The sequence below is a fragment of the Phyllopteryx taeniolatus genome, chromosome 9, assembly GCF_024500385.1.
Source record: "Phyllopteryx taeniolatus isolate TA_2022b chromosome 9, UOR_Ptae_1.2, whole genome shotgun sequence".
Classification (NCBI taxonomy): domain Eukaryota; kingdom Metazoa; phylum Chordata; class Actinopteri; order Syngnathiformes; family Syngnathidae; genus Phyllopteryx; species Phyllopteryx taeniolatus.
In genome coordinates this window covers 13,699,739-13,723,742 of record NC_084510.1, presented here as the reverse complement: position 1 = coordinate 13,723,742, position 24,004 = coordinate 13,699,739, and the positions used below count along the sequence as shown (strand labels likewise).

General features: G+C 40.9%; 1 protein-coding gene across 14 annotated transcripts in view; it reads left to right on the top strand.

Moving 5' to 3' along the window:
• dlgap4b (discs, large (Drosophila) homolog-associated protein 4b) overlaps positions 1–24,004 on the top strand; it is a 134,328-nt gene that overhangs the window by 97,870 nt on the left and 12,454 nt on the right. For 12 of the 14 annotated variants that reach the window (XM_061784729.1, XM_061784727.1, XM_061784726.1 and 9 more), the window contains 4 exons: positions 7,220–8,456; positions 8,601–8,815; positions 11,825–11,975; positions 13,622–13,874. In XM_061784729.1, coding sequence (XP_061640713.1) covers positions 7,272–8,456; positions 8,601–8,815; positions 11,825–11,975; positions 13,622–13,874 — 1,804 coding nt within the window. In that variant the 5' untranslated portion in view covers positions 7,220–7,271. Of the gene's footprint in view, positions 1–7,120; positions 7,140–7,219; positions 8,457–8,600; positions 8,816–10,738; positions 10,832–11,824; positions 11,976–12,684; positions 12,806–13,621; positions 13,875–24,004 lie in introns of those variants that run through there. The other 2 variants (XM_061784735.1, XM_061784734.1) reach the window with 2 other exon arrangements.

The window sequence follows — 24,004 nt, the reverse complement described above, 5'->3', positions numbered from 1 at the left end:
TATCTGCTGTGAGGAGTTCTGGAGCTATCTGATTCGGGGGGTTGTGAGCTTGTCAACCACGGCAAACAGAGTGGAAGTTTTGTTGAGGTTATAACTAATGATTTCAGAAAGGTGTTGCTGTCTAGCCCGACTAACTCTCGGTTAAAATTACAAAGACTTGGTCTGTAGAGGTCATAGACAATTTGGAGTTTAGTCTTTCTCCACTTTCCTATACTTTGATTTGGAGGCCTTTACCATCATTGTGCTCTTCCACGGTGCTTTAAGCCGCCTCAAGGTTGTCTTAGTTTTAATAGGAGCAACAGCATCCATGACATTTGAGATTTTCCGGGTGAACCTATCCAAGAGTTCATCAACTGTCTCAGCAGTCACAGTTGTGACACAGCTGTGCTCTCCATAAACCTAGAGCTGGTACTATAATTTATGTACAGTATATTTTATTAATAGACAGAGGTTGCCTGAACTTTTGAGAGAATCTGTAATTCAAAGAAGACTGATTCGAGCGCCGTCACCAATTATCAATGTTTGTGGCTTAGTAAGTGGCTGCCTTTTTTCCTTGGATGATTTAGCATCATAGTTTTCATCGGTGCTGGGAGATGAGCAGTCTTCCGAGGGTTGAGGGTCTTGTAGTGGCGCAAATCTGTAACTCAGACATCGATGTTGTGGCCAGGTTTGCTCTTTTTCTTCGTTTCACCACAGCCACATGCAGTCCAATGTCCTTCATTCCTTGCGTTTAAAGAAACATTCAGTGCGGGCCAGCCGGTTTTATTCCTTTGTTGACGATATGTGCTCTATGTTGTCAGCTGACCCATATCTTTAGGTTTTGCTCCCAGCAAATTCCAGGCAGGGTTGCTAGCGGAGTCATTGCCGGATTTATTGCCGTTATCGCAGGCGGTATCAGTCATCAGAGTCTGCTCCTGTCCACTGTTTTGGGACATCGGTAAGGTGCTTTCATTCACTATCTGTCCATTTACTTCCACAAACACTTCGAGGCAATGCAGTTTAATCTCTAATATTGCCATCTTCTTAAAGAGTTTGTGATAGTCCTCAATGGAAAAGGGAGGCATCTTGTTGGCGGTCTTGTTCATGCTCACGTAACAGTGAGGGAATATCCGACTGTATCTACAAAAAAAATAAGTACACTCACACAGGTTTAAAAAGTATCCAGGAGTCAATGTGTCTGGTGTATTTTAGAAGCGAAAAGAAAAAGAAAACAAAGATCAAGCTTATCAGCAAGAAAAATGCAAGGAAGCCGGAAGCAAGCAGCAGAAGCGTCTGTATCATCAAAGGATTTCTCAGCTGAAACTCTGGTTAGTTTGACTATTTTAAGACATGAACTGTCCTGACTGTGTAACCTCCTTCTTTGTTCCTCCTACTCATCTCTCATCTTCCTTTTTTGTTCTTCAAGCCGCCTCCTTCCCTCTGGATTATCACTGGCGTCAAGCTGAAGCCGCAGCTTCTCACCATCGCTTCCTCCTCAACACTAAGTTTGAGACCCATAATTGTGAGCCCACACACAGACGTGCTGGAGTTGCCCCATGTGTTCCAGGCCAGTGCAGCAGATGGACTTGTTTCTGACTGACTGAGCTGTGCACCAGTGATCAGATGAGAGGATGATATCCTTCACACAGTCTCGCCCACTGACTTGCTGGTGCAGAAATGATGTGCAAAGAAAATCTGCATTACACATATACCGGACAACACCAAAGATTTCTGGGTTAAACCATGTGGTGATGCCGCTACAGTATCCATTGACTGGCCACAATATTATTGTATGCATGTCCTACATCCCTTTGAGATCAAACACAAGAGCTATATCAAAAAAATTCTGCCTTTACAAAGAATGTTCAGTTTTGATTGACACTATCAGAGAACCCCTGCCTATCTGATGTTTAATGTTCATAATTCCCCTATTTATCATTTTTGTGCTCTTTCTATAATTATCTAAGAAGCTACAAGATGGTTCCAAAGCCCTTACTTATAGTAAAGTAATAATCGGTGTTAAGAAAAAGTATGTCAAAATGAGACCTAATATCTTTGTATTTTGGGGAGTAGCCAAGTTTAGCAAAAATGATGTCATATTGCTGTAATCCTGTAATATTTTTTGGGTAAATGAACTGCACTTATATCGCGCTTTATCTACACCATCACAGTGCCCAAAGCGCTTTACAAAGCCTCACATTCACCCATTCACACACATTCATACACCAATGGACAACTGGCGCCATGCAAGGCGCTGGCAGGCCCACCGGAAGCAAATTAGGGTTCAGTGTCCAAGGACAGTCGTAGCCGGGATTCGAACCAATAACCCTTCGGTCACTGGACGACCCGCTCTACCTACTGAGCCACAGCCGCCCACATTACAGAGTCATTGTGCTCTTCCATTGCATTTTTTTTTAAATCAAATCATCTAAGCCATTTATTTTTAAGGGTAACTTTACATTACAAGATGAGTTTGACATGATTAGAGTGGTTTGGGATCAGAGTCTGTGGTTTATTTACAGTTAAAAGTATTAATATAGCCAATCCGGTATATGTGGAACGTCACGTGACCCAACCTGGAAAGTCCGAACCGGCTATTTTTTATCTTTAATAGCTCTGTGGTGACATCTTGTGTTAAACAAAAGCCATTGGAGACGTTTAAACTTCTTACGGTTGCTTTGTCACAGTCCCCTTTGCCATTCAGGAAGTGCTCCTCCCTGTTCCGCCTGCAGAAGTAGGTTTGTGCATATACTGGATTTTAAATATTTTTGGAGGGGCCCTAATTCTCTAGCAAAGTGACCGCCACTGCCACAATGAAGGAGGCTGCCTGCCACAGTGTGGAGGCCGAATACGGTCTCCTCACCTTGCGTTTTATTGGTGTTTTAATGCGTTCAGCAAAACAAAATATGTAACACACCAATATTAAATACTTTAGCCTGACTGTGGGTGCTCATCAAACATTCTCACCGAACAAAAACACTATGTTGGTCGCATCCGCAGAGTGGCCGCACCCACCGGCGGGTTGGCCAGCTTTCTGACCACACCCACCCCAGACCTTGGCCACCACATAGAATTATTACATATTTATGTACCTTTGTGGTATTAAGGGTTCAACGAGTTTTTATGCAGCACAAATGCATTATTGTGGACAAATTAGCATGAAGCTTGCACAACTCCAGCCAGAAAACGTTTATCTACATATTTATGATGGCTCCAGAGGTGATATTTTACTCGGAGAAAAATAATCTGTGACAACGTGTGTGATACTCCTCATCTTTATCATCCCTAATGCTGTCTGTCAGTTAATGAACTGGAAACAAACTCATCCTTATAAAAAGAAAATACACTTCAGTTTGTCGCTGTTATATCGTGTCGACACATGCCAGAAAACATCAGAAAGAAATGTAATGTGACTTTTTATTCAGTGGCATGTCCTTCCTCTGATTAGTGGTGAGAACTTGCCTAGTGTGGCTGAGGTCATGAATTGGACACTCTGCCAAAATGCCCCTCACCTTCCCTGAAGGAACAGATTGCAGCTTCCCAGTGCACGCGGCTGCCACCAGACGCTCTGTGCAGGGTGTAAAATTACACACACACCACGAACACTCGCACTCGCATTGTTGCATTCACTAAGCACTGAGCATTTGTAGTCCAACTACTGAGTGCAGACGCTTGACCATGATGATTCCCTTTCTGACGGCTGAATGTCTCTTTTGGATACCATTTGTATTATGCACATCATGATTACCTGCATGAATTGTCGCTGCCTGGTTTTGAGTTCACACAGTTTAGGCTATGTTTTCACAATACTCCTGGCAGACCGATTTGACTGAAACATAGTGTGCATGGGATTTTGATCATTTGTTTCTCAGTATTCAAATCTTGTTAAGTTTCCTCATGGACTATCATCGTATCCGTGACGGGCCGCTGTGTCCCGGAGGCTCCAAGGCCCACTATGGTTCGGCCAGCGATTTACAGCATTTGTGGAGGGGTTTCTCTCTCTCTCTCTCTCTTTCTTGGTACCTCAAACTCTCTAATACCCACACATTCAACATTAATTGTTATAAATAGGCATACCAACACGGGTATAGTATGGGCACTTTTCTATACAGGGGTGCCTTGAGATAAGAATGACTCGACTTCCGAGTTGTTCAAGATACAAGTCGTTGTATGGTGGCAGTGACTCAACTCACTTCCCAACAAGCAGCAGTTTGGCAGATTAGAAGAAGAACAGCCACAGCTCTGGTCGGCAGCCTCAGCAATGGAGGCGTTGAACATGGTCCCCCGCCTCCCTCGGAAGATGGGTGAAGTTCTGCCTGAGGTGGGATTCTGCTCGACGTTCCCAGCAGACACTCACATTACGTTTGCGCCTGCCAATAGCAGAACAACACTTGGGTTCTGATTGGGGGGGGGGGGCGTTCCTCCAAATCACGCCCTTCCAGTTCTCACTGTCATTGCCCTGCAATCATCTGCAGTGATGCGGACTTTGTATCGGTCCATTGTGATGAAGAAGGAGTTAAGCCAAAAGGTGAACCTCTCAATTTACCAGTCGATCTACGTTCCTACCCTCACCTATGATCACGAGGTCCAGGACACGCTGGAGAGACTATGTCTCCCGGCTGGCCTGGGAACGCCTCGGGATCCCCTCGGAAGAGCTGGAGGAAGAGGTTGGAGAGAGAGAAGTCTGGGCTTCCCTGCTAAAGCTACTGCCCCCGCGACCCGACCTCGGATAAGCGGAAGAAAATGGATGGATGGATGAAGAAAAACAAGTATTCAAAAAAGAGGCTTCAAGCTGTTTTTTGCCACTCCCAGTTGAAGTTTACTGTCAAACTAAACATAAAACAAAAATAATTGACAAGTTTTGTTTTAACTTTGGTGCAGATTTTTCCAAATTTTTTTGGTGAACTCCAAATTATACCACTTTGGAGACTTAGAAGTTACATCGTATTTACACTAACTGACTCATTAATAAAATTAAAGATGTCTATTGGTGGCCGCAAAATGGATGAGTGTTTTTTAATCCACCTCACAGTTCTGAGGTTGGACGTTTGAATCCTGGGTACTCCAGCTTCCTCCCACATTCCAAAAATGTGCATGTTAGGTTCATTGAACACTCTAAATTCTCCATTGTTGTGAATGTGAGTGTAAATTGTTGTTTGTCTGTATGTGCCCTGGGATTGGCTGGCGACTAGTCCAGGGTGTACCCTCGCCCAAAGTCAGCTATTAACGGCTCCAGCTCACTCGTGTCCCTAATGGGGATAAGCATTCTAGTAAATTCTGAATGAGTTTTTATTGAGAATATTTGTATTGTTTGGATTTTGGTTTGCAGCGGTGTAAAAACTGTCCTGTGTCATACTGAGAGATGATTACCTCATTCAGCTACATGAAAGAGAAAAGTTCATACATTATTTTATATACTGCTTGTTATGCTCCTGTTTTCTCAGGCTACAATATTGAGTGACAATAGTAGTCAATTTGGGCTGTCAACAATGAACAACTTTTATTGCAGTTTAAAATGTTGAAAGCCCGATCCAGAAATATTGATATTTTTTTCCATTATGTGCCTTCCAATTTTATACCAATGTAAAATATATGTATTTATGTTTGACAAAGCTGTCACTCCTTTGAGTGGTAGTGTACGGTTTCTATCCATGCCTCCCTTGATAGTGCACCACCCGCTGTCCTTGGGGGCCATACTTGATGACACATTGAAGGGGGCTTATCTGAGTGGCGTGCCACTATGAGATCTGAGGCAGCTAATGTGGTGGAAAAGGATTAAAAGGATTTGACCCTATCAGCAGAGATGGCACTAAGAGAAGCCGTGTTAATGACACTAAATGAGTCTGTGCCTGCAGCATGCTAATAATGGGGGCTTGACAACCAGGCATATAATTTACAGGGTTTTTTTCAGGTGGAGAGTGAACAGCTATTTGATATTCATGTATAGAAAAACCATTGCACACTTTAGTCAAGATGGAGTTCTTGCGACACCTGCTGCATTTGACTTCACCAGAAGCTTCTTTAAAAAGTCGAATCATATTACATAATGAATAAAGCGACATCTTGTAAATGAGCATTCTTTGCATCTCATGACTTATTGACAGTCTAGCAGCATGCAATTATCTATTATCCTCCAGGTTTTGGCTTCGGTAAAGGTGAGCATGGCAATTAAGGAAATGAGTTGCTTTACCTTTGAAATTTGAAAATTTGAAATTTGAAAAGTTCTGCTTGCTGAGAATGTTGTCGGTCAGGCAGATAGGCTCTACCCCAGCATCATATGATCCGATCTGTCTTAACAGAGCACGCGTCGGAGAGAATATACCACAGTAATTAGTTTGTACTGTTTTTATTTCCTGAACTGAGTCACAGTGAAGATATTGTACCTCATTCAGTAGTAAGTAATACCAACCAGTTCAAAATGGACAAAATGCATTTTCTATAGCACTTGTTCTCATGATTGATTTTGAGCCTATCCCAACTGAGTTTGGACAAGAGGCTGGGTGAAGCGTAACTATCAATTGGAGTACTGTACTGTAATAGGATCTTGTGAAAATTATCATTTTCTTTTACATTAGTTGTTGTTTTTACCCAATACAGTGTAGAACAACTTATTTGATGATGTTCTCCATTTTTGGTTCTCTGACCCCTCCTAGATGCTCTCAGCTCAATTTATCATAGCCACACACAATAGCTGACCAGCTTGCTACGTAATTCAAAATATTTTTTGTGCCTGACATACTGTATGGGCACTCTATTCTTCAGGGTTTTCTTCAGGGTTTTCTAAGCCTAATAAAATAAATCAAGCAAGAAGTCCAACTGGTTTAAATTATTCAATAAATACATGTTTGTAGAACTTTCTTTTTGCAAAGTACTTTGCTCTTCCAACAACATTATTAATATTGCATAGCATAGAAAACCAGTTCAATTTCATGCGTGCTGATCCTATGAGATCAAGAGGAACTGTTAACCAGTGCTACAAAAGTTTTATAATCTCAACTGCATTTGATTTGACCCACTAATTGAAGATCATCATTTTTTCGCATATTTTTGTTTCATTCGTTCTCAGCACAGATGTTCATTATAGAGGGCAGTGGATTGCTGGCATATCCGTCATGCCATATTTGCTTCACAGTGCTATAGATTGTTTGCCTCGTAAGTAGGTGTGTATCTATGGCTGAGCAGAATATGCATCTGTCTTTGTATGTTTCATTCTTTTTTTGTTTGTTTGTTTATGGTCTAGGAACAACTTCTAGGTCTGGAGGTCTACTAGAGGGTTGGGCCTCCTCGCCATCATGAAAGGGCTGGGGACCAGCCATACCAGACACCTGCCTGACTCCTTTGACCCTTCCTCCGGCCACCTAGAGGCCCTCTTCCCTCAGAAGACCAGCACCATGCCACGCAGTCCTTATCTGCTGAACCCGACAATGGACCACTATGGCACAATGGACCCCTATCTTTATCCATCAGCCAACCCAGGCTCCCTTCCACCTGAATGCCTGCTGCCCCTCAACAACCAGCTGTCAAACAGCAGCACCTTCCCCAGGATTCACTACAACTCCTACGATCCATCGGACTTCTCCCCACCTGTGGAAAGCATTGGTGGAATAAGAACTGGGACATTGGGAGCTTCCATGTCTATGGGCATGGGATCAGGTATGGGCATGGCTGAGCTTAGTGGACGAACATCGATGATTACAAGCGGCTCAGCTACTATATCACATCACATGACAAAGAACCAGACACCTCAAAGTCTTATGGAGTTTGATAAACAACTACCTGGTGGTCAGGATGGCTTCAGCACCTTACAGTTCCATAGAACATCTGCAGTAGCTGCAGGGAAACAGCGTACAGACAGTCCTGGTCGCATTCGTTACATGCTGCACTCAGTGCAGAAGCTCTTTGCTAAGTCCCAGTCATTGGAGAGCCACCACATGAAAGGAAATATCAACGGACGGTCCACAGGTAGCGCCGGAGGCTCGTCGACTGACGACGGAGGAAAGCATAACCGCAGAGCCAAAAGTAAAGATCGTGGAACTAAATCGGAAGCAACCGCCAAGCGACGACCACGCTCCAACATGTCAGGTTACTGGAGTTCCGATGATTTGGACAGCAGTGACATGAGCAGCTTCCACAACACAATGGCAATGATGACTCTAGGACGCCCCACTGGCCATGTGAGCCAGGAGGGCCAGAGCAGATACATTCATAGCGGCTACAACACCATCAGCTCATCTAAAACCAACAATGACATGAGGTATCAGACACTTGCTGCACCTAGTAGTGGAGGAGGAACTGGACCAGGGAATGTGCTCATGAATGATCATGACTACATGAAAGGAGGGTCCTGGTCTGCACTGACTATGGGCCAGCCAAGGCAAGTGATCCAGAAGGGCTCGGCCACTCTTGATAGGTCCTTGCTCAAGTCCAGGTCATGTCAACAGGAACTTACCTGCAACTACTTACAGGTTGGGCGAAGGGTAAGTGAAGCCTAAACATGGAAACCGCGATTACTAACTATGACCTTTTTTGGAAGAGGAGCATTCACTGTCGTCAAACAGGAGTGTTATGACGGTGTGGTGTCAATTCTGAGACTAAATTTACCCATTTATTGCTGCCTGTAGGGGGATTGGAGCAGCTCATTAGGCCGCAGCGGGCGTGCCAATGAAATTCCATGTCGGAGGATGCGTAGTGGAAGCTACGTGAAGGCCATGGCAGACATAGAGGACAGCGAAGACTCAGAGGGGAGCCCCAAACCTTCGCCAAAGACCGCCGCTCGCCGCCAGAGCTACCTCAGGGCCACACAGCATTCTCTGAGTGACCAGCTACCCCCACGCAAGTAAGGCCACCAACTGAGACAGCAAGTGTAGTACTTTATATAAATAAAATTATATTGGATATACATATTTTAACCAGTAAACATGAAGTAAAGTAGGGGTGGCCATTTCATTAGCGCTTTGTTCTAAATTTGAAGTTACAAGGACATTTGAGACGAAGGGGAAATCATGGCCCACTTCATTACAATTTGACGGTGAAAGTGCCTGTTAGAGTCTCATTTTAAAAACAAACATCCAATTAATAAGTACATTGACAGCAGGCCATTTACATTTAGATTGTAGTCTGATTTGTTTAATTTATGAACCAATTGATAGAAAAACATCTTTACATTTGAAAGGGGCTAAAGATGCTTCCATTTTCTTTGCATAAATTAATGTATTTGTAATGCATACTCTTTCTATACTATTAATGTGAGAAATACAAATACAAGCAACGCACAATGCACACACACCACAAAATGTGTCAGACATGCCGCTCCACATGAAAGTTTTACCTATTATATTTATTCATATTCAGTCATTGAAAGCAGATAAGCCTCACTTGCCCATAAATAAGAGGCTTTCTAAAGCTGACATGCTGCACGTGCATGTGTGATGAAGGCCCAGCAGACCAACACTGAGTGAACGTCACATAAAATGTCTGAAGAGTGCACATTCTTTGTAGCAATGACAATATTGTGAAGATGGAAGCAAGACAGTGGTGCCATGTCGTGTAATGTCTGCGCAGAATTCAAAACATTTCCGGAGGACACGTTCAAACCCTCTGAAGTAGAAACTAATTTTGCCTCCAGCTACATCGACTGTGGTGATTAAATAGTGTCCAAGAATAATGTAATCTTTTCATTTAAAAAAAAAAAAGCTAATTTAATGATAATTATTGTAATAATCCATCCCTTCATCCATTTTTAGAGTATTTCTCCTCATTAGGGTCATGTCATGTATGAGCAGGAGCCTATCTCAGCTGTATCTGGGCAAGAGGCGGACTGGTCAAAAGCCAATCGCAGGGCATATATTAATATTGACTTTATTTAATATTCATGCAACACCCTTCAAAGGATCAGAAAATTGACCCTAAAGGCCACAACATTTGGTACATTGACAGAATATATTGAGCTACTGAAAAAAATATATATCTTTACAAAAGTAGCACTGTAAGGCTCCCTTTTTAATTGCACTGTCAAAAGAGGTATTGATTTAACAGTACATAATTGTGCTTGTAATTTTCAGTGGCGTAGAACTGAAATACAGCAATGGTGTTTTTATATTAACAATGGTGGGGAAACCTCTGGGTACAGCAATATAGTATAAAAGCATGTACAGTATTATAATTCCTAATAATAATTAATAATTCACATCTCATATCACAATAAAAATCACATATAAGTGTGAAAGTGTGACAGATAGATAGATAGATAGATAGATAGATAGATAGATAGATAGATCTTCGGGCGAGAGGCGTGGTACACCCTGAACTGGTCGCCAGCCAATCGCAGGGCCCATAGAAACAAACAACCATTCACACTCACATTCACACTTACGGACAATTTAAAGTTTTCAATCAACCTACCATGCATGTTTTTGGGATATGGGAGGAAACCGGAGTACCCGGAGAAAACCCACGCAGTCACAGGGAGAACATGCAAACTCCACACAGGCGAGGTCTGATTTGAACCCGGGTCCTCCGAACTGTGAGGCAGATGTGCTAACCAGTCGGTCACCGTGCTGCCGATAAAATTATAAGCATATTATTAACTTTGCATATTGTTTACTATTTGGGAAGTTGCAGTCTCGAAATCAGACATAATGGTCTACTTTCCAGAATGTGGCAGAAGATAACGTTGATTAGAGTTAGGTATCTTAATACCATAAATGTGAACATGCACAAATGACTAACCCGTGGCTCTCTTGTGGCCTGCTGGCGTGAGCAGCAGAACCCTGGATTACTCCTTATTGCAAGGGGATCTGGATGCCCTGTGGTCACCCATCCACAGTGTGTCCTCCCTCAACCAACTGGGCAGGTCAATGAGCAGGTCAGTGATAGGCCCATATATGACGCATCTCAGGGTTGCGCTGTTGCTTTGCGCTGCCCCATTCAGACAAGCCAGCAATAACTTCCTTTCGGTGGCAAAACCATGCCCTGCTGCCAATCACAACTGCCCACCACCAAGCTTGTAAATACCATTCGCCCTACACTTTTAGGTGAAAACTACTTAAGTGTATAGTTTGACTCTGGGGAATAAGTTGTCCACATATCATGACATGGCATCTTCCTGTCACGTTGCGATCACTGTGTGCCACTGAAAATGACTGTGGTCTTCCTTCGCTTGCTTAACACCATGATGACCTGACATCACCAGCTTTGCATGTTCTGACGCTGCTAGAAATGAGATGAGATCCCTTTCCAAAAAAAGTGTATTCAAGTGTACTGTTTGTTTTAAGGTGAACACAAAACTGCATTTTTTTACTGCAGGATTATTGGGCTATACTAACACATGTCAAGATACGTTAAGCATAACCACAGAACTTTCCTCCCTCAAATCTGGTCCTAAAACCAACCTTTTCAAAATTGATTGTTGTTGTATACTCCTAACCCTTTTGGTTTATACTTATTGTATTACATTTCTATCGGTTAACAGTACAATATGTTGAAATAATATACTTGCATGTGTACCACAAGTGCATTGATGTTAGTATACTTACTGCATGAAGCAAATTGGAAATGACAGTTTCCCTGCAAATAAGATTGCAATATGCTTTTTTTGAAAGTGATACAATGAAATGTAAAAAAGGAGGCCTCATAAGGAGGAAATAAAAGGGATGCCACAATAAACTTGTCCTCTTTTTGTTTTTCTTCCAATTCCCACATTGCTGATCTTGTATTTCCTCTTTTGCTGTCTCCCCATCATCACATAATAATATTGACTGTTTTCCCTTCCTTTGCTTTGAAATATGTCATCCTGATATTGGTTGGTCTTCCTACTTGACACAAGTGCATTCGTTTTGTTCTGCAGCTGTCTTCCATCTCTCAGAGAGCTCGCCAATAACCGAAGCCTAGACAACCTTGACTGCGTTGGGGGTACAGGCTCACCTGTACCACACTGGGATGATGATGACTTCAGCTATGCCTGCAGCACTTTGGGCAGACGTAGCTGCATGGGACAGGTCAGTGCTTCAAAATGATAGTCGGCTGTTGCATTTAATGTGCTGTTAGTAAGCCAAGTGAGTCCTAAAATTGCATTCCTGGGGCAATTTATTTTTCTCTGCTTTGCTTAGCAGATACTTTTTCTCACTGAATAAAAAGGAACAGATGAATATTTCATGAAGTTATCTCCAAGCAGACTTTCCCACTCTTAATCAAATGATTTGTAAAGGTCCTCTAAGCCAAGGGTGTCCAAACTTTTTCCTTCGAGGGTCGCAAACAGAAAAATGGAAGGATGCAAGGGCCACTTGGACATTCTTCAACTTTATTAAATACGCTAAAATCAATCCATCAAGCAATTATATATTATACGGACCCTTTCCCAAAAAATGTAATATCATGGAAAAGTTTATTTTATTTCCATAATTCCATTCAAAAAGTTAATCTTTCATAGACTATAGATTCAGGGACCACAATTTAAACAATTGCAAGTATTTATTTCAAGTGTTTATTTTAACATAATTTGGGCTTCCAGCTCATAAAACCCAGGAAATCAGGAATTCAAAAATTTAGAATACTGTGAAGAAATCAGCCCAACTTTTTTCAGGCCACAAATGTTTTAAACTTACTGTCACACACCAATCATCTACTAAACTCAAAGCACCTGCACAGGTTTCCCCAGGTGTCATTAAATTGCTTCAGTTTGGTTCAATTGCTAGTAGTACTGAGTACTAACTGAGCATGCCTTCTTGTGATGCTTGACATCATATTCTTATTGATTGATGTAACCTCAAAACCGCATATAATTCGGGACCATCGTAAACCAAGAACCTCCTGTATTTATCTCCAAACGGTGAATATTTTTACTTTGAGTTTGTTTCATTATACTCTCCAGTAGTTAACTTCTCATTATGCTTACAGTACTTTTAAAATGTTACTTAAAACATTGACTGTGCTGTTAATAAAGATGACGGCCACAGTTAGAGCGTGGAATAAATTATTCATTCATTTCCCGTACCGCTTATCCTCACTAGGGTCGCGGGCATGCTGGAGCCTATCCCAACTATCATCGGGCAGGAGGCGGAGTACACCCTGAACTGGTCACCACCCAATCGCAGGGCACATATAAGCAAACAACCATTCGCACTCACATTCACACCTATGGGCAATTTAGAGTTTTCAGTTAACCTAACATGCATGTTTTTTGGATGTGGGAGGAAACCAGAGTACCCGCAGAAAACCCACGCAAGCACGGGGAGAACATGCAAACTCCACACAGGCGAGGCCGGATTTGAACCTGGGTACTCTGGACTGTGAGGCAGATGTGCTCACTTTAATTTTTTTCCAATGGGAAGAAAAATACTGACATGGAAGTCAGTCACTGGAATTGATTGTATTGGACTGGAAGTTCCACAAAAGAGAATATGATAAATATTATCATATAAAATATAAACATATAAAATGAAAATGCCCTGCAATTGGTTACCGACCTGTCCTCTCATACAAAATCCAAATAGATAAAATTAAAATTAAAAACAATTTCACTTTTGACCTGTGTTTGTGTGGCAGCTCCTAGTCACATCTGGTGCTTCAATGCTTTATAGAACAGTTGTCATGGTTGATATAAACGAAATGTTTACAGCGATCTCTTCCATCTGCGTCTGTGCAGCTCCGGGACCTGGACATGAGTCATCATTATGAGGACCGTAGCTCCGACTCCACATTTTGTGATTCCCGTTCCCATTCTCAGGACAACCCAGATCCTCTGGACTTGCCCATGCCCACTTGCTTCCGCTCCCGCAGCCACAGCTACCTGAGAGCCATCCAGGCGGGCTGCTCTCAAGATGACGACGTGACTTCCGTCGACTCAGGCTCGCTCCCGCCAACTGACACCTCTGTTCGCACCTACGGCAGCAGCACCGGTGAGTCACTGACTGGGGAAACACAGACTATACATGTGTTCAAAGGGAATACATGTATTCGAAAAGAAGAAAGAGGAGACAAGCAAAAATATTTGAATATTATTTTAACTGGTGACATCGTTTGAGATAACCATTAGCGAGTGGGACACTGGTCCAGTAAAATGTACGCACAAGCACACACCAGCGTTTTAGTTCCAATGCAGCCTCTTTTGCCCATACTAGACAGCCTTTCTACACAGTGGAAGACTTGGAACGAACAGTTTGGCTCTTTATTAATAGCCACTGGCTTGGACAAAGCCCCAAAGGAGAAACAACTTGCAATTTTTCTGCAGCGTTTGGGAACAGACAGACCACGCATCATACCCACACACACGGGTAACCATGTCAAACAAGTTCCTCCACTCTAACCCAGTTAGTTACCACTCGAGCTAAATGGCCAGTAGGTTGGTGATTTTCTGTAGTTCACAGCATCACACTCTTGCGCTTTCTGTGGTTCATAGTCAAATTGTTAGGGCAGTTGTTAGGATTTCCATACTGTTTATTTAAACTCCAAAGAATATTGACCATTCTTTGTAAGTCTCTAGAACTGTATTCCAGTGATTCCCAACCACTGTGCCGTGGCATAGTAGTGTGCCATGAGAACTCTTCAGGTGTGCCGCGGGAAATTGTCAAATTTCACTTAATTGGTCAGAAAATTATTTTTTACAAAAAATCTAGCAATGCCAGCGATGTAGAGTGACAGACAGAGCAAATAAATACTTTTCTATTAGATCGCAGAAAGTACATAATTGACAGTTGTATCCATTTTTTGTAGCTGTAGGTGTGCTGTAGGATTTTTCAGATATAAAATATGTGCCTTGGCCCAATAAAGGTTGAACATCACTGTGTCAAAGAATGATCTGACATACAATACAGACGATACAGTAGCTTAATTTGTGCAATTGGAGAGCGCTCCCTCTTGTGGATCTTGTGCAGAACTACAATTGTAGCTCCTACAGAAGAATATTGGAATTATAGATTTCCCCTAATATATTTAAAAATGATACTAAAGAAAAGAGCAAATGTTATCAAATGCAGTTTTATCAAACTCATTAGGACTCCATTAGTAATCCACATAAAATATTCAATATGAAGATGAATCCTGTGCAATGCAGGGGTTCTCAAACATTTTGGATCCAGGGACCCCTTACATGGAAGACCCCAAATTCACCATCCTTAAAAACTAGAATATTGCAGAACAAACAAGTAACAGTAAAAATGATTTTTTTAAAAGTATTTTCCCAAGTATTTAATGAATCTGTTTTTGAATTTGTTTGCCTGCATTTGGATTTGTGAATAATTGTTTTGACAAATGAGAGTGGCACGGTGTTCGGCTGGTTGGCACATCTGCCTGACAGTTCTGAGGACCGGGGTTCAAATCCCAGCCCCGCCTGTGTGGCGTTTGCATGTTCTCCCCGTGCCTGCGTGGGTTTTCTCTGGGTACTCCGGTTTCCTCCCACATCACAAAAACATGTAGGGTAGCTTAATTGAAGACTAAATTGCCCGTAGACGTGTATGTGAGTGCGAATACTTGTTTGTGTCTATGTGCCCTGTGATTGGCTGGCGACCAGTTCAGGGTGAACCCCGCCTCTCGCCCAAAGATAGCTGGGATAGGCTCCAGCACGACCACGACCCTAGTGAGGATAAGCAGTACAGAAAATGGATGGATGGATGGATGTTTCAAACTAAATATCCATGACGTCATTAAATGTAATTGAATTAAATATGTATCCATCGTCGCTACCTAGAATTACTTGCAGGGATGTCAGATGTACTATATGATATGTCAGAATCATATCAGCGCTTTTAATTGGTCCAAAGTCAAGGAAGGAAGGAGTCATTGGTTTTGTATGCTTGTTTTATTGGCGCGTCAGTCCCCATATATAGGTATGCACTTATTTAAGTAATGCAACAATATTTTATTGCAGATTATTTTGCCCAAGCTATGACACCACGGGGAGTTTGGGGACTCCAGTTTGACTGGACTATAATAAAACAATTGAATGTTTTACAAAATCTACACTATCAGGGATGTATTCATTCACACACACATACATACATACATATATTATTTTACTTTAATTCAATTGCATTATACTGGTTATAAAAAAATAAATAAATAAAAAACAGAACTGATTGGACACCACACAGAGAATCAGATCACACACATGCAGCATTGTAAGAGTGAGATGGCAAGCAAACGAACCTCTTGAGCGAGGAGTGGACACGTCAACAGTCGGCAGGATGCAGACGACATTTCTCCAATATCTAATTATAATTTTTTATTTTTTTTTTGTCTGCAACGGGACTTGACGTGACAATGACTTCCTATTTAAACTGAATAAATACGGGAAATATAATAATAATAATATAATAATTTATAATCACAATAATAAATGTCTGGATTTCCAATGCTAATTTACGACTGTATTAGATTCATTGGATATGTTTTGCCGTAAATGTTGTAGCTGCTGAGCATTAATATTCGTCTGGTCCCATGCAGTTTAGCTTTACTGTGACTGCAGCTGGCGTGTTATTATCATCCACATAGTGGCGCTCTCCCAGTCACCCTATGACCTCGGTGCAGCTGTTGCTTTCAAACATTTCGGAATCGTTCATACTATGTTGAAATCGCATCTTCATTGATTTTGATTTTGGTGCAAAAATACTAGTCTCAATTCGTACTTTCAGTTTAGTTCTCAGCAACAAAAAAAATATTATATTTATATTTATTCATATGAAATATTGCATCATGTATCTCCATCATTTAGCGTAGATGTTTGGCGTCCTGGGAAACCTGAACGCACCATTCCCAATGCCACCACGCCCCCTCAGACTTTCAGGCTTCAAACAAAAGGCATGTAAAAGCAGACTTCTTCTGTCACTCTAGACGCATTCTTCATGAAGAAACGACAACTTCGTTCTGAAACTACTACGCTTTGCTTTTGTTTGTGTGTCTGACAGAAAGGTAAGAATTTTAGTTTCGAAGGTTTGTTTCATAGAGCCTCTATGTAACTTGTTTTGAGATTTAAACCAATTTACTTGGGTATTTTTACCTTGCTGAGATGATGAAGGTGAAATTCTACTATTTGGACCTTTAAAATTGGCGAGAACATTTTATTTAACAGGAAAATAAATGTAATAATATTCCTTCAACTATGCAAATTTGTCTGTTGAGTCAAGCTACAAAAACAAGTGGTTCATATGTCTACTGTATTGAATTGCTTTGTTGATATGTGTGATTCAAACACAGTATTGTGGCTTATGCTATTATCTAATGGTGTGATCGTGTTGGTGGGGTTGGTCATGCTCTCTGGCAAGATTGTCATTGTTTTGTGGCTGATTAGATTAAACAATACAGACGTGCAGTTAAGTAGAGCAGCACAATCAACCTTTTGTGTTTCATTGTTCATGCACCTTTGTCTGACACCAACTAACATAAGGACAACACTATTGTCACATAACTGGCACCGACACATTTTCATGTAAATAGCCATCTGTTTGCTTATTTTGTTTGCAATACAGGTTTTTAGGCCAGGTTGTCACATTTTTGTGCCATAGATGCGTCAGAGCCACTGTCTTGTTAGCTGCTCAGTGGTAAAGTGTTTTATTGTTACAACAAATTACATTAGTGGTTAGTGAAGGGTCAGGCAAGCGGGTACCGTCACGGGGTTAATAAAGTACACCTTATCTGTCTAAATAACATTTGTAACTACTAACTGTCAGACAACAGTTTTAAAAAATATATAAGATAATCACTGTATTCAAACACAACCTGTACAGTCAGCGGATGTTTATGATGGCGACATATTGATGCCATTATATTTCCCTCATTTATTTGTTATCAGCAATGTTGCTCACAGTCCGCCAGTGGGTCTATCTCAATGTATTATGCTGTGATCATGATGTACTCCATGTAGCCCTTAATTACAGTGGAACTTCCAAAGTCCAACCCAATCTGTCCTGTGACGCTGGTGGAGTTCCAAGTTGTTGTCCTTTTAAAAGCAATTTTTTTCCCGATCGGAAATAATTTAAAGTGAATTTACTTAGTGCCAGGCTTAAAGTTTTACCATCATAAAAGCTTTCTTAACTGTGCACTCATTGCTTTAAGTAACATTAAGAGTAAATAGTAACATCCTTAATTGTCACACAAGATTAAAGAAAAGTAAACCATGTTTAAGTATAATTGGAACTAAATAAAACTGCAATAAAGCAAAAGCTAACTCTTGGAAGATAAATTTAAAAATTCACATTCATATCTAATGAATTGTTACTCATTGTACTGAGCAGCCAGATCCTTTCCTTTGTCATACTATTTCCAGTACTGTGGTTGCTGTCACACTTTTCCTCTTTGCCATCGCTGGTAACCTGCTGTGGTGACATTGCAAAAAAGAAAACCAATGCTCACGAGCTGAGGTCTGACTCGCGAAATGTCACGCATTATTTTATTTTATTTTTTTCCTATGTTTTGAAGTTTGACTTTTAAGGCATATTTTTCAAAATTCCTAATTGTACCACCTTTTGCATGTCTAACTATTAAGTTTCCACTATACGCGTAACCTTTTTGGGCATTTCCGTTCAGTGAAAACATTCCGAAAAATTCACAAGACATTGCTATTTCTCGTTTATATTTAAGCTACTATCACCCATGCAGTTTCTGCTGAGCAATAGTAAATAATAGAAATAGAAATAATAATAATAGAAATAATTCCAAACCATCAGCCTTTACACTGGTTAAAAAAAAGGCAAGTTGCGGAGTTGTTGCAAATATTTAAGATGCATCTTCCTGATAATTGTTATTGTCAGTCTTGAAAATCCCATTTTGAACAAGACAACAGGACCACTGTCCAGTCAACTTGACAGCCCTTCCCAGTGTTAACTACAGAATCCACTCAAAACATTTTGGCACAAAGCACCTGCTTGTTTGGGTTGCTGAATTCCCATCTGATAAATCTAATTGATTTAGCCATATAGCCTTTAGTCTATGCTTTCACTTTATTTTTGTGTCATGTTAATATTTTGTATTGCTTTGCCAGTATTGCGACTCGTTAAAACATATATTTGTTTTGTTTGCACAACTGTTGAGGTTGGAGTTGCTAAGAGATACAAGATAGCGTCTGAATTAAAGCCAACACTCGCTTTTCCACAGGCAAGAGCTATTCCCCCCCGCACCATTGTAATTGTTTTGCAACGCCATGGAAGTCCGTCTCACCTCGTTAGCTTCTTGGCCGATCTGTAGACGGAAGAAAAGTCAGTCGGAGCAGCATATCCCGCCTTTTTAATAAACCTCTTTTATCGCGTAGTGTTTGTATTTGTGTGTTAGTGCCCATAATTATGTGATTATGTTTTTGAGCGTTTGGGGGCAGTTTTTGCGGCTTCAGGCTTAAGGGTGTGCAGAATGATGATGGCAGATATCCAGATGCATTGACACGTGTGCGAGCACACACACTCACACACATGCACACTTAATCCTCCTCAAACAGAGTTAATCTGGTGATATACTTTACATGAGTTTGCATGGTTTACATTCTGACATCAGAGATTGTACATGGCTCAGGCTGCATGGTGGTCAGATGGTGGAATGCCTGATGCTACATACAGAATTTCTGCCATGCAAGATGCTAAGAGTACATTTGTTCTGGAAGAGTGCCTGCTCTGGACACGCTCCATCTGTATGGTTAAGGTCTTTAAATAGCTTCCCTCATAAAAATGTCAGAAGGAGTTTGTTGCATCCATCTATCCATTTTCTTCACCACTTCTCCTGTTCAGGATAATGACAACAGCTGGAGTAGAACCTATGTCTGCCAACATTTGGGCAATCAGCTGACTATTCCCTGAACTGCTCACTGGTCAATTGAAGGGCGATTAGACATTGGAGCATTGACTTTTTATTGTCAGTTAAACCACACTTGGCCAAAGTTTTTCTGTCATCTGAGTGATTTAAAGATGTCACCTCTTGAATTTCATCCTGAGTCATTTTATTCCATAATGCACAACAATGACACCTTTTTCTTTTTTTTTCTTTTTCTTTTTATTTTTTTTTTAAGTTCAGTTCAAAGCCACATTTTAGAATTCTTCCACTGATTTACACAATTTTAGTCATCTGCAACTTCTCTTTCTGGTAGCAAAATATTATTAATGAATTAATAAACCGTTTTCTTCAATTGCATGAAATTTACTGTGATTAAAGCAGGAGTGGGCAAACTATGGCCCGTGGGGCCCATCTGGCCCGTTGATCATTTCAATCCGTCCCGCCAAAGATTGGTACAGAATCATATCAAAATCATGACTACATGTATTTGACCTTGTCCTTTAATGCTGAGTGGTTCCACCAGGTTGTCCTGTAATGCCCAGCGGTTCCACCAGGTAGCGCAGTAGGTACAGTGATACTTTGGCTGTTCTATTTTTACTCTGCTACTGCTCTGAACACTTCTTCAACCATGAGTGGGCCAAAGAAAAGAAAAATCGACAGTGACTGCAGAGTTTTTAATATAGAATGGACTACTAAATACTTTTTCACTGAAGGCTGTATGTCTAATTTGTTGAGAAACCATTGTTGTTTTAGAGGAATATAATATCAGCTGTCACTTTTCTACCTAGCATGCTGATTATGCTAACAGCCAATCAACGCAGGAACTGATGGCTACGGCTCAGCCGTTAAAATCAAGCTTGCAGGCTCGGCAAAACACCTTTATCTGGAAAAACTGCCATCCAAGATTCAATCACACAAGACCCTGAAACAGCCCCACGGGAGCTGCAGATGGAACTGATTGATCTCCAGTGTGATACTGTCTTAAAAGAGTGGGTGCAGCGCAGCCAAGTAGTGCACCCAATTTTCTCAACTACTGTAGTTTGTGGCCTGTAGAGGAACAAAGTCCTCTGGGCATCATTAAACTAATCTATATGACACTGGAATGGAAACAGGAGTTCAAAAAAGATTCACCCATCCATTTTTTTTTAGCTTAGACATTTAATAATATATTTTTCCCCATTGTTGTTTCATCAACAATGTATTTTATCACTTTGTCATGATCAGATAATCCGGGACACTCCAAAGTCTGGTTGTCACGTTTGTATTAGCTTGTGTGTGTGTGTGTGTGTGTGTGTGTGCGCACGCACACACACACACACACGCAAAGATATTAAGATGAAGCCATGGAGTGGATTAGAAGGCACAACAACCCTTTTGTTTGGGTGTTTCCACAACAGTTCACGTGTATTCTGAGCCTTTTTAAAGGGCGATGAGGTTTTGTTGTTTGTTTTACAGTTTCACTAATCCCTTTCATAGTTACAGTGCTGCAGATAAAGTCTATGGATGAAAGTCTTCAGAAACACTTTTTAACAATTTATCGATGAAATGTTAATTCCTCCCGAAGTCTTCATTTACAGAGATATTTTGGACAACTCTATCATTCCAGCTCCAGCTCAGGGAAGGCCCAGAATGTTCTTCCTCTGGATGCATGAATTAACATACATTATAGATTCAAAAATCTTCTGAGAAAAGTGGAAGCTCCTTGTCCATGCAAAGGAGGGAACATCTACAACCCCATGTCTTTCATTTTCCTTGTAGGTGTAATGGCGAGGTATCACAATTATTCAGTTCTTATAAACAGTGGATACACACCCCTGTTCAAATGCCATATTGTTGTTATATGCAAAAAATGAGACCAAAATAAATAATTTCAAAAACGTTTTCCACCATTAATGTGACCTATAGTTTTTAAGGCGTTAACTATACCATGAAACACAATGAAGAAAGTTGTCATCGACTGAAGAAAAATATGGCACAACAGTGACATTACAAAGAACTCGATGTCCCTCCTAAACTGATTAAAAGTTATTGTATGTTTTTTAGTTTTTAGTTTTCCTTCATAAAATTTTAGGTCACATTAATGTTGGAGAGACTTTTGAAAGAGATTTATCTTGGTCTCCTTTTTTTCCATCTCAAAAACCTGACATTTGAACAGGCGTGTGCAGACATTTTAATATCCACTGTAAATAGTGGATGTATCGCAAAGGAAAATGTAGGAACTCAACAGAGATGATGTTGACTTTTTGTACAGCGCTTTGCATGCATATGATCTCACTTACGTAAACCAGTGAAACAGCCACCAGATTAGGCAGGCATGTCGATCATGGTGATTTAACGGATTGACCCGTTGAGTTAACAGTTAAGGCAGTGAATTCAATCAGTTCCCATTGTCTGAGGCATACAGACTGACAGTTCAAAGGATATGTGATGCTGTGGTGGTATACCAGAATCTTTCATTTTCAGTCCATAATAAAGGGCAAAATGTGTAGTCACAAAATAAAAGTACAGTATTTAGAATTATAATGTTGAACATATTTTGACATTGGTGACATAACAGGCTTGTGCCATATCAAAGAACAGAAGCAGTGTAAACAGTTCCTGTCTTAACTCTTGTGTGCTCTTCTACAGCTTCCAAGACTTTACTCTGTAGTGTCACATAAAAATTCAGTTGGAAGTCTGTGGCAGCTGAAGCCTTCCTAATGTTACTGTAAAAGTTCCCATTTGGTCTGGTGGTTTTAGCTGGAAAGCGCAGCACTTCGATCTCAGCATTTATGGACTCAGATGTGGTTTCTGTATCGACTTGAAAGAAAGTACCAGACACACTTTGGATTTACCAATTGCTCCAAAATAGCGCTTCACTTTTAACCATGTGTGTCTAAATGTAAATTAATGCTGCAATTGTATATCAGGTGGTGTCTTGACAGCATCACTGTCACCAGATTTCTTTACCCTCATTTGTTCTCATTTGCCTCTTTTCCGTTGCTCATGTGCAGGGGTGCATCGGCAACTCTACACAAAGGTCCGGTCCAGTCGGGCTCGACCACGTCGCGCAGTGCGCGGCAGGCTTAAAGCAGATTTTGTTCTGTAGTCGACTGAAGAGGTGCAGCATTTTTGTCCATATTAGCAGAAGATGAAATACAGCGAGATGGAAGGAGCGACAAGAAACGAGCATGCCACCTTCTTCTTGATCGTGCCCCAATCCCTCCCACTTTTGATTGGTGCCTGTTTTAATGGAAAAGCAACGGAGGCCAGACCAGGCTAAGCAAAGCCGTGGCAGAGCGGGGCCTTGCCGTTCTGGAACTTGTAATGGAAAAGCGGCATTTGCACAGTCCATTAGGTAGACCAGAATCTAATGAAATACAATTAGATTTTTATAATAAAACTGTTCTGTATTGATTGACACTGTCACAGTGTCATTAATTGAACAATATGTAAAATATTGTGGTTGCAGTTTGCAGTGGTATAAAACTGTACAGAGAGTGGGCTATACTATTTTTACCATCCATGTAACTAGTTATGATAACTAAAATGATCAATGAAATCATACATTATAGTGGATAGAGGAATAGATGGAGATGCTTCATGTGCTGTTTTGTTGGTCCCTACAAGCAGCTTTTGACTGTATGTCGTGTGCAAATTGGCAAAGTGTGTAAGTAGTCTCTGAATCAAATATACAATTTCACCGTGCCAGTTTAGCCATTAAGCAGTCATGTGATGTTAGCACTTTGATGTGCAGTCATTAAACCGAAAAGCTTTAGTTGCTGCCTGTTACTGGATTAAATTTTCTAAGTTTTGCTTTACTGGCTCTCTGCGAAAACAAGAAGTTGCTGTATATGTGCTTAGTGTTTTGTTGTTGTTTTTAACACTGACATAACCAACTTTTCGAAAATGTTGTGGTCTAAATTTCGTTGCATTTCAGACTGCTGGGAAGTAGGAAATATCCCACTTCGAAATTCCAAAAGGTCCGACCTTAAAGTGTTCCGATGGAGACTTAAGACCTCACTAGGTCTGCATAGTGAAAGGACATGGGTATTCTCTTGCGATAAGTAGCAATATAGTATGACCAAGAAATGCTGTTAAATTATGTTGTTGTTGTTGTTATTGTTGTTGACTTTTACATTGGCAATGACAACTGCCATTATTATGTGATGTAAGATTAATGTTGGGGAATGTTTGAGAAATTTGTGAGAAGGAATCCTGACATAAAACTTGGGTCCAATGCAATTTTTCTAGTCAGTTTTCAGACATTTTTCTGGTATGCAGCATTAATCATGGCAAC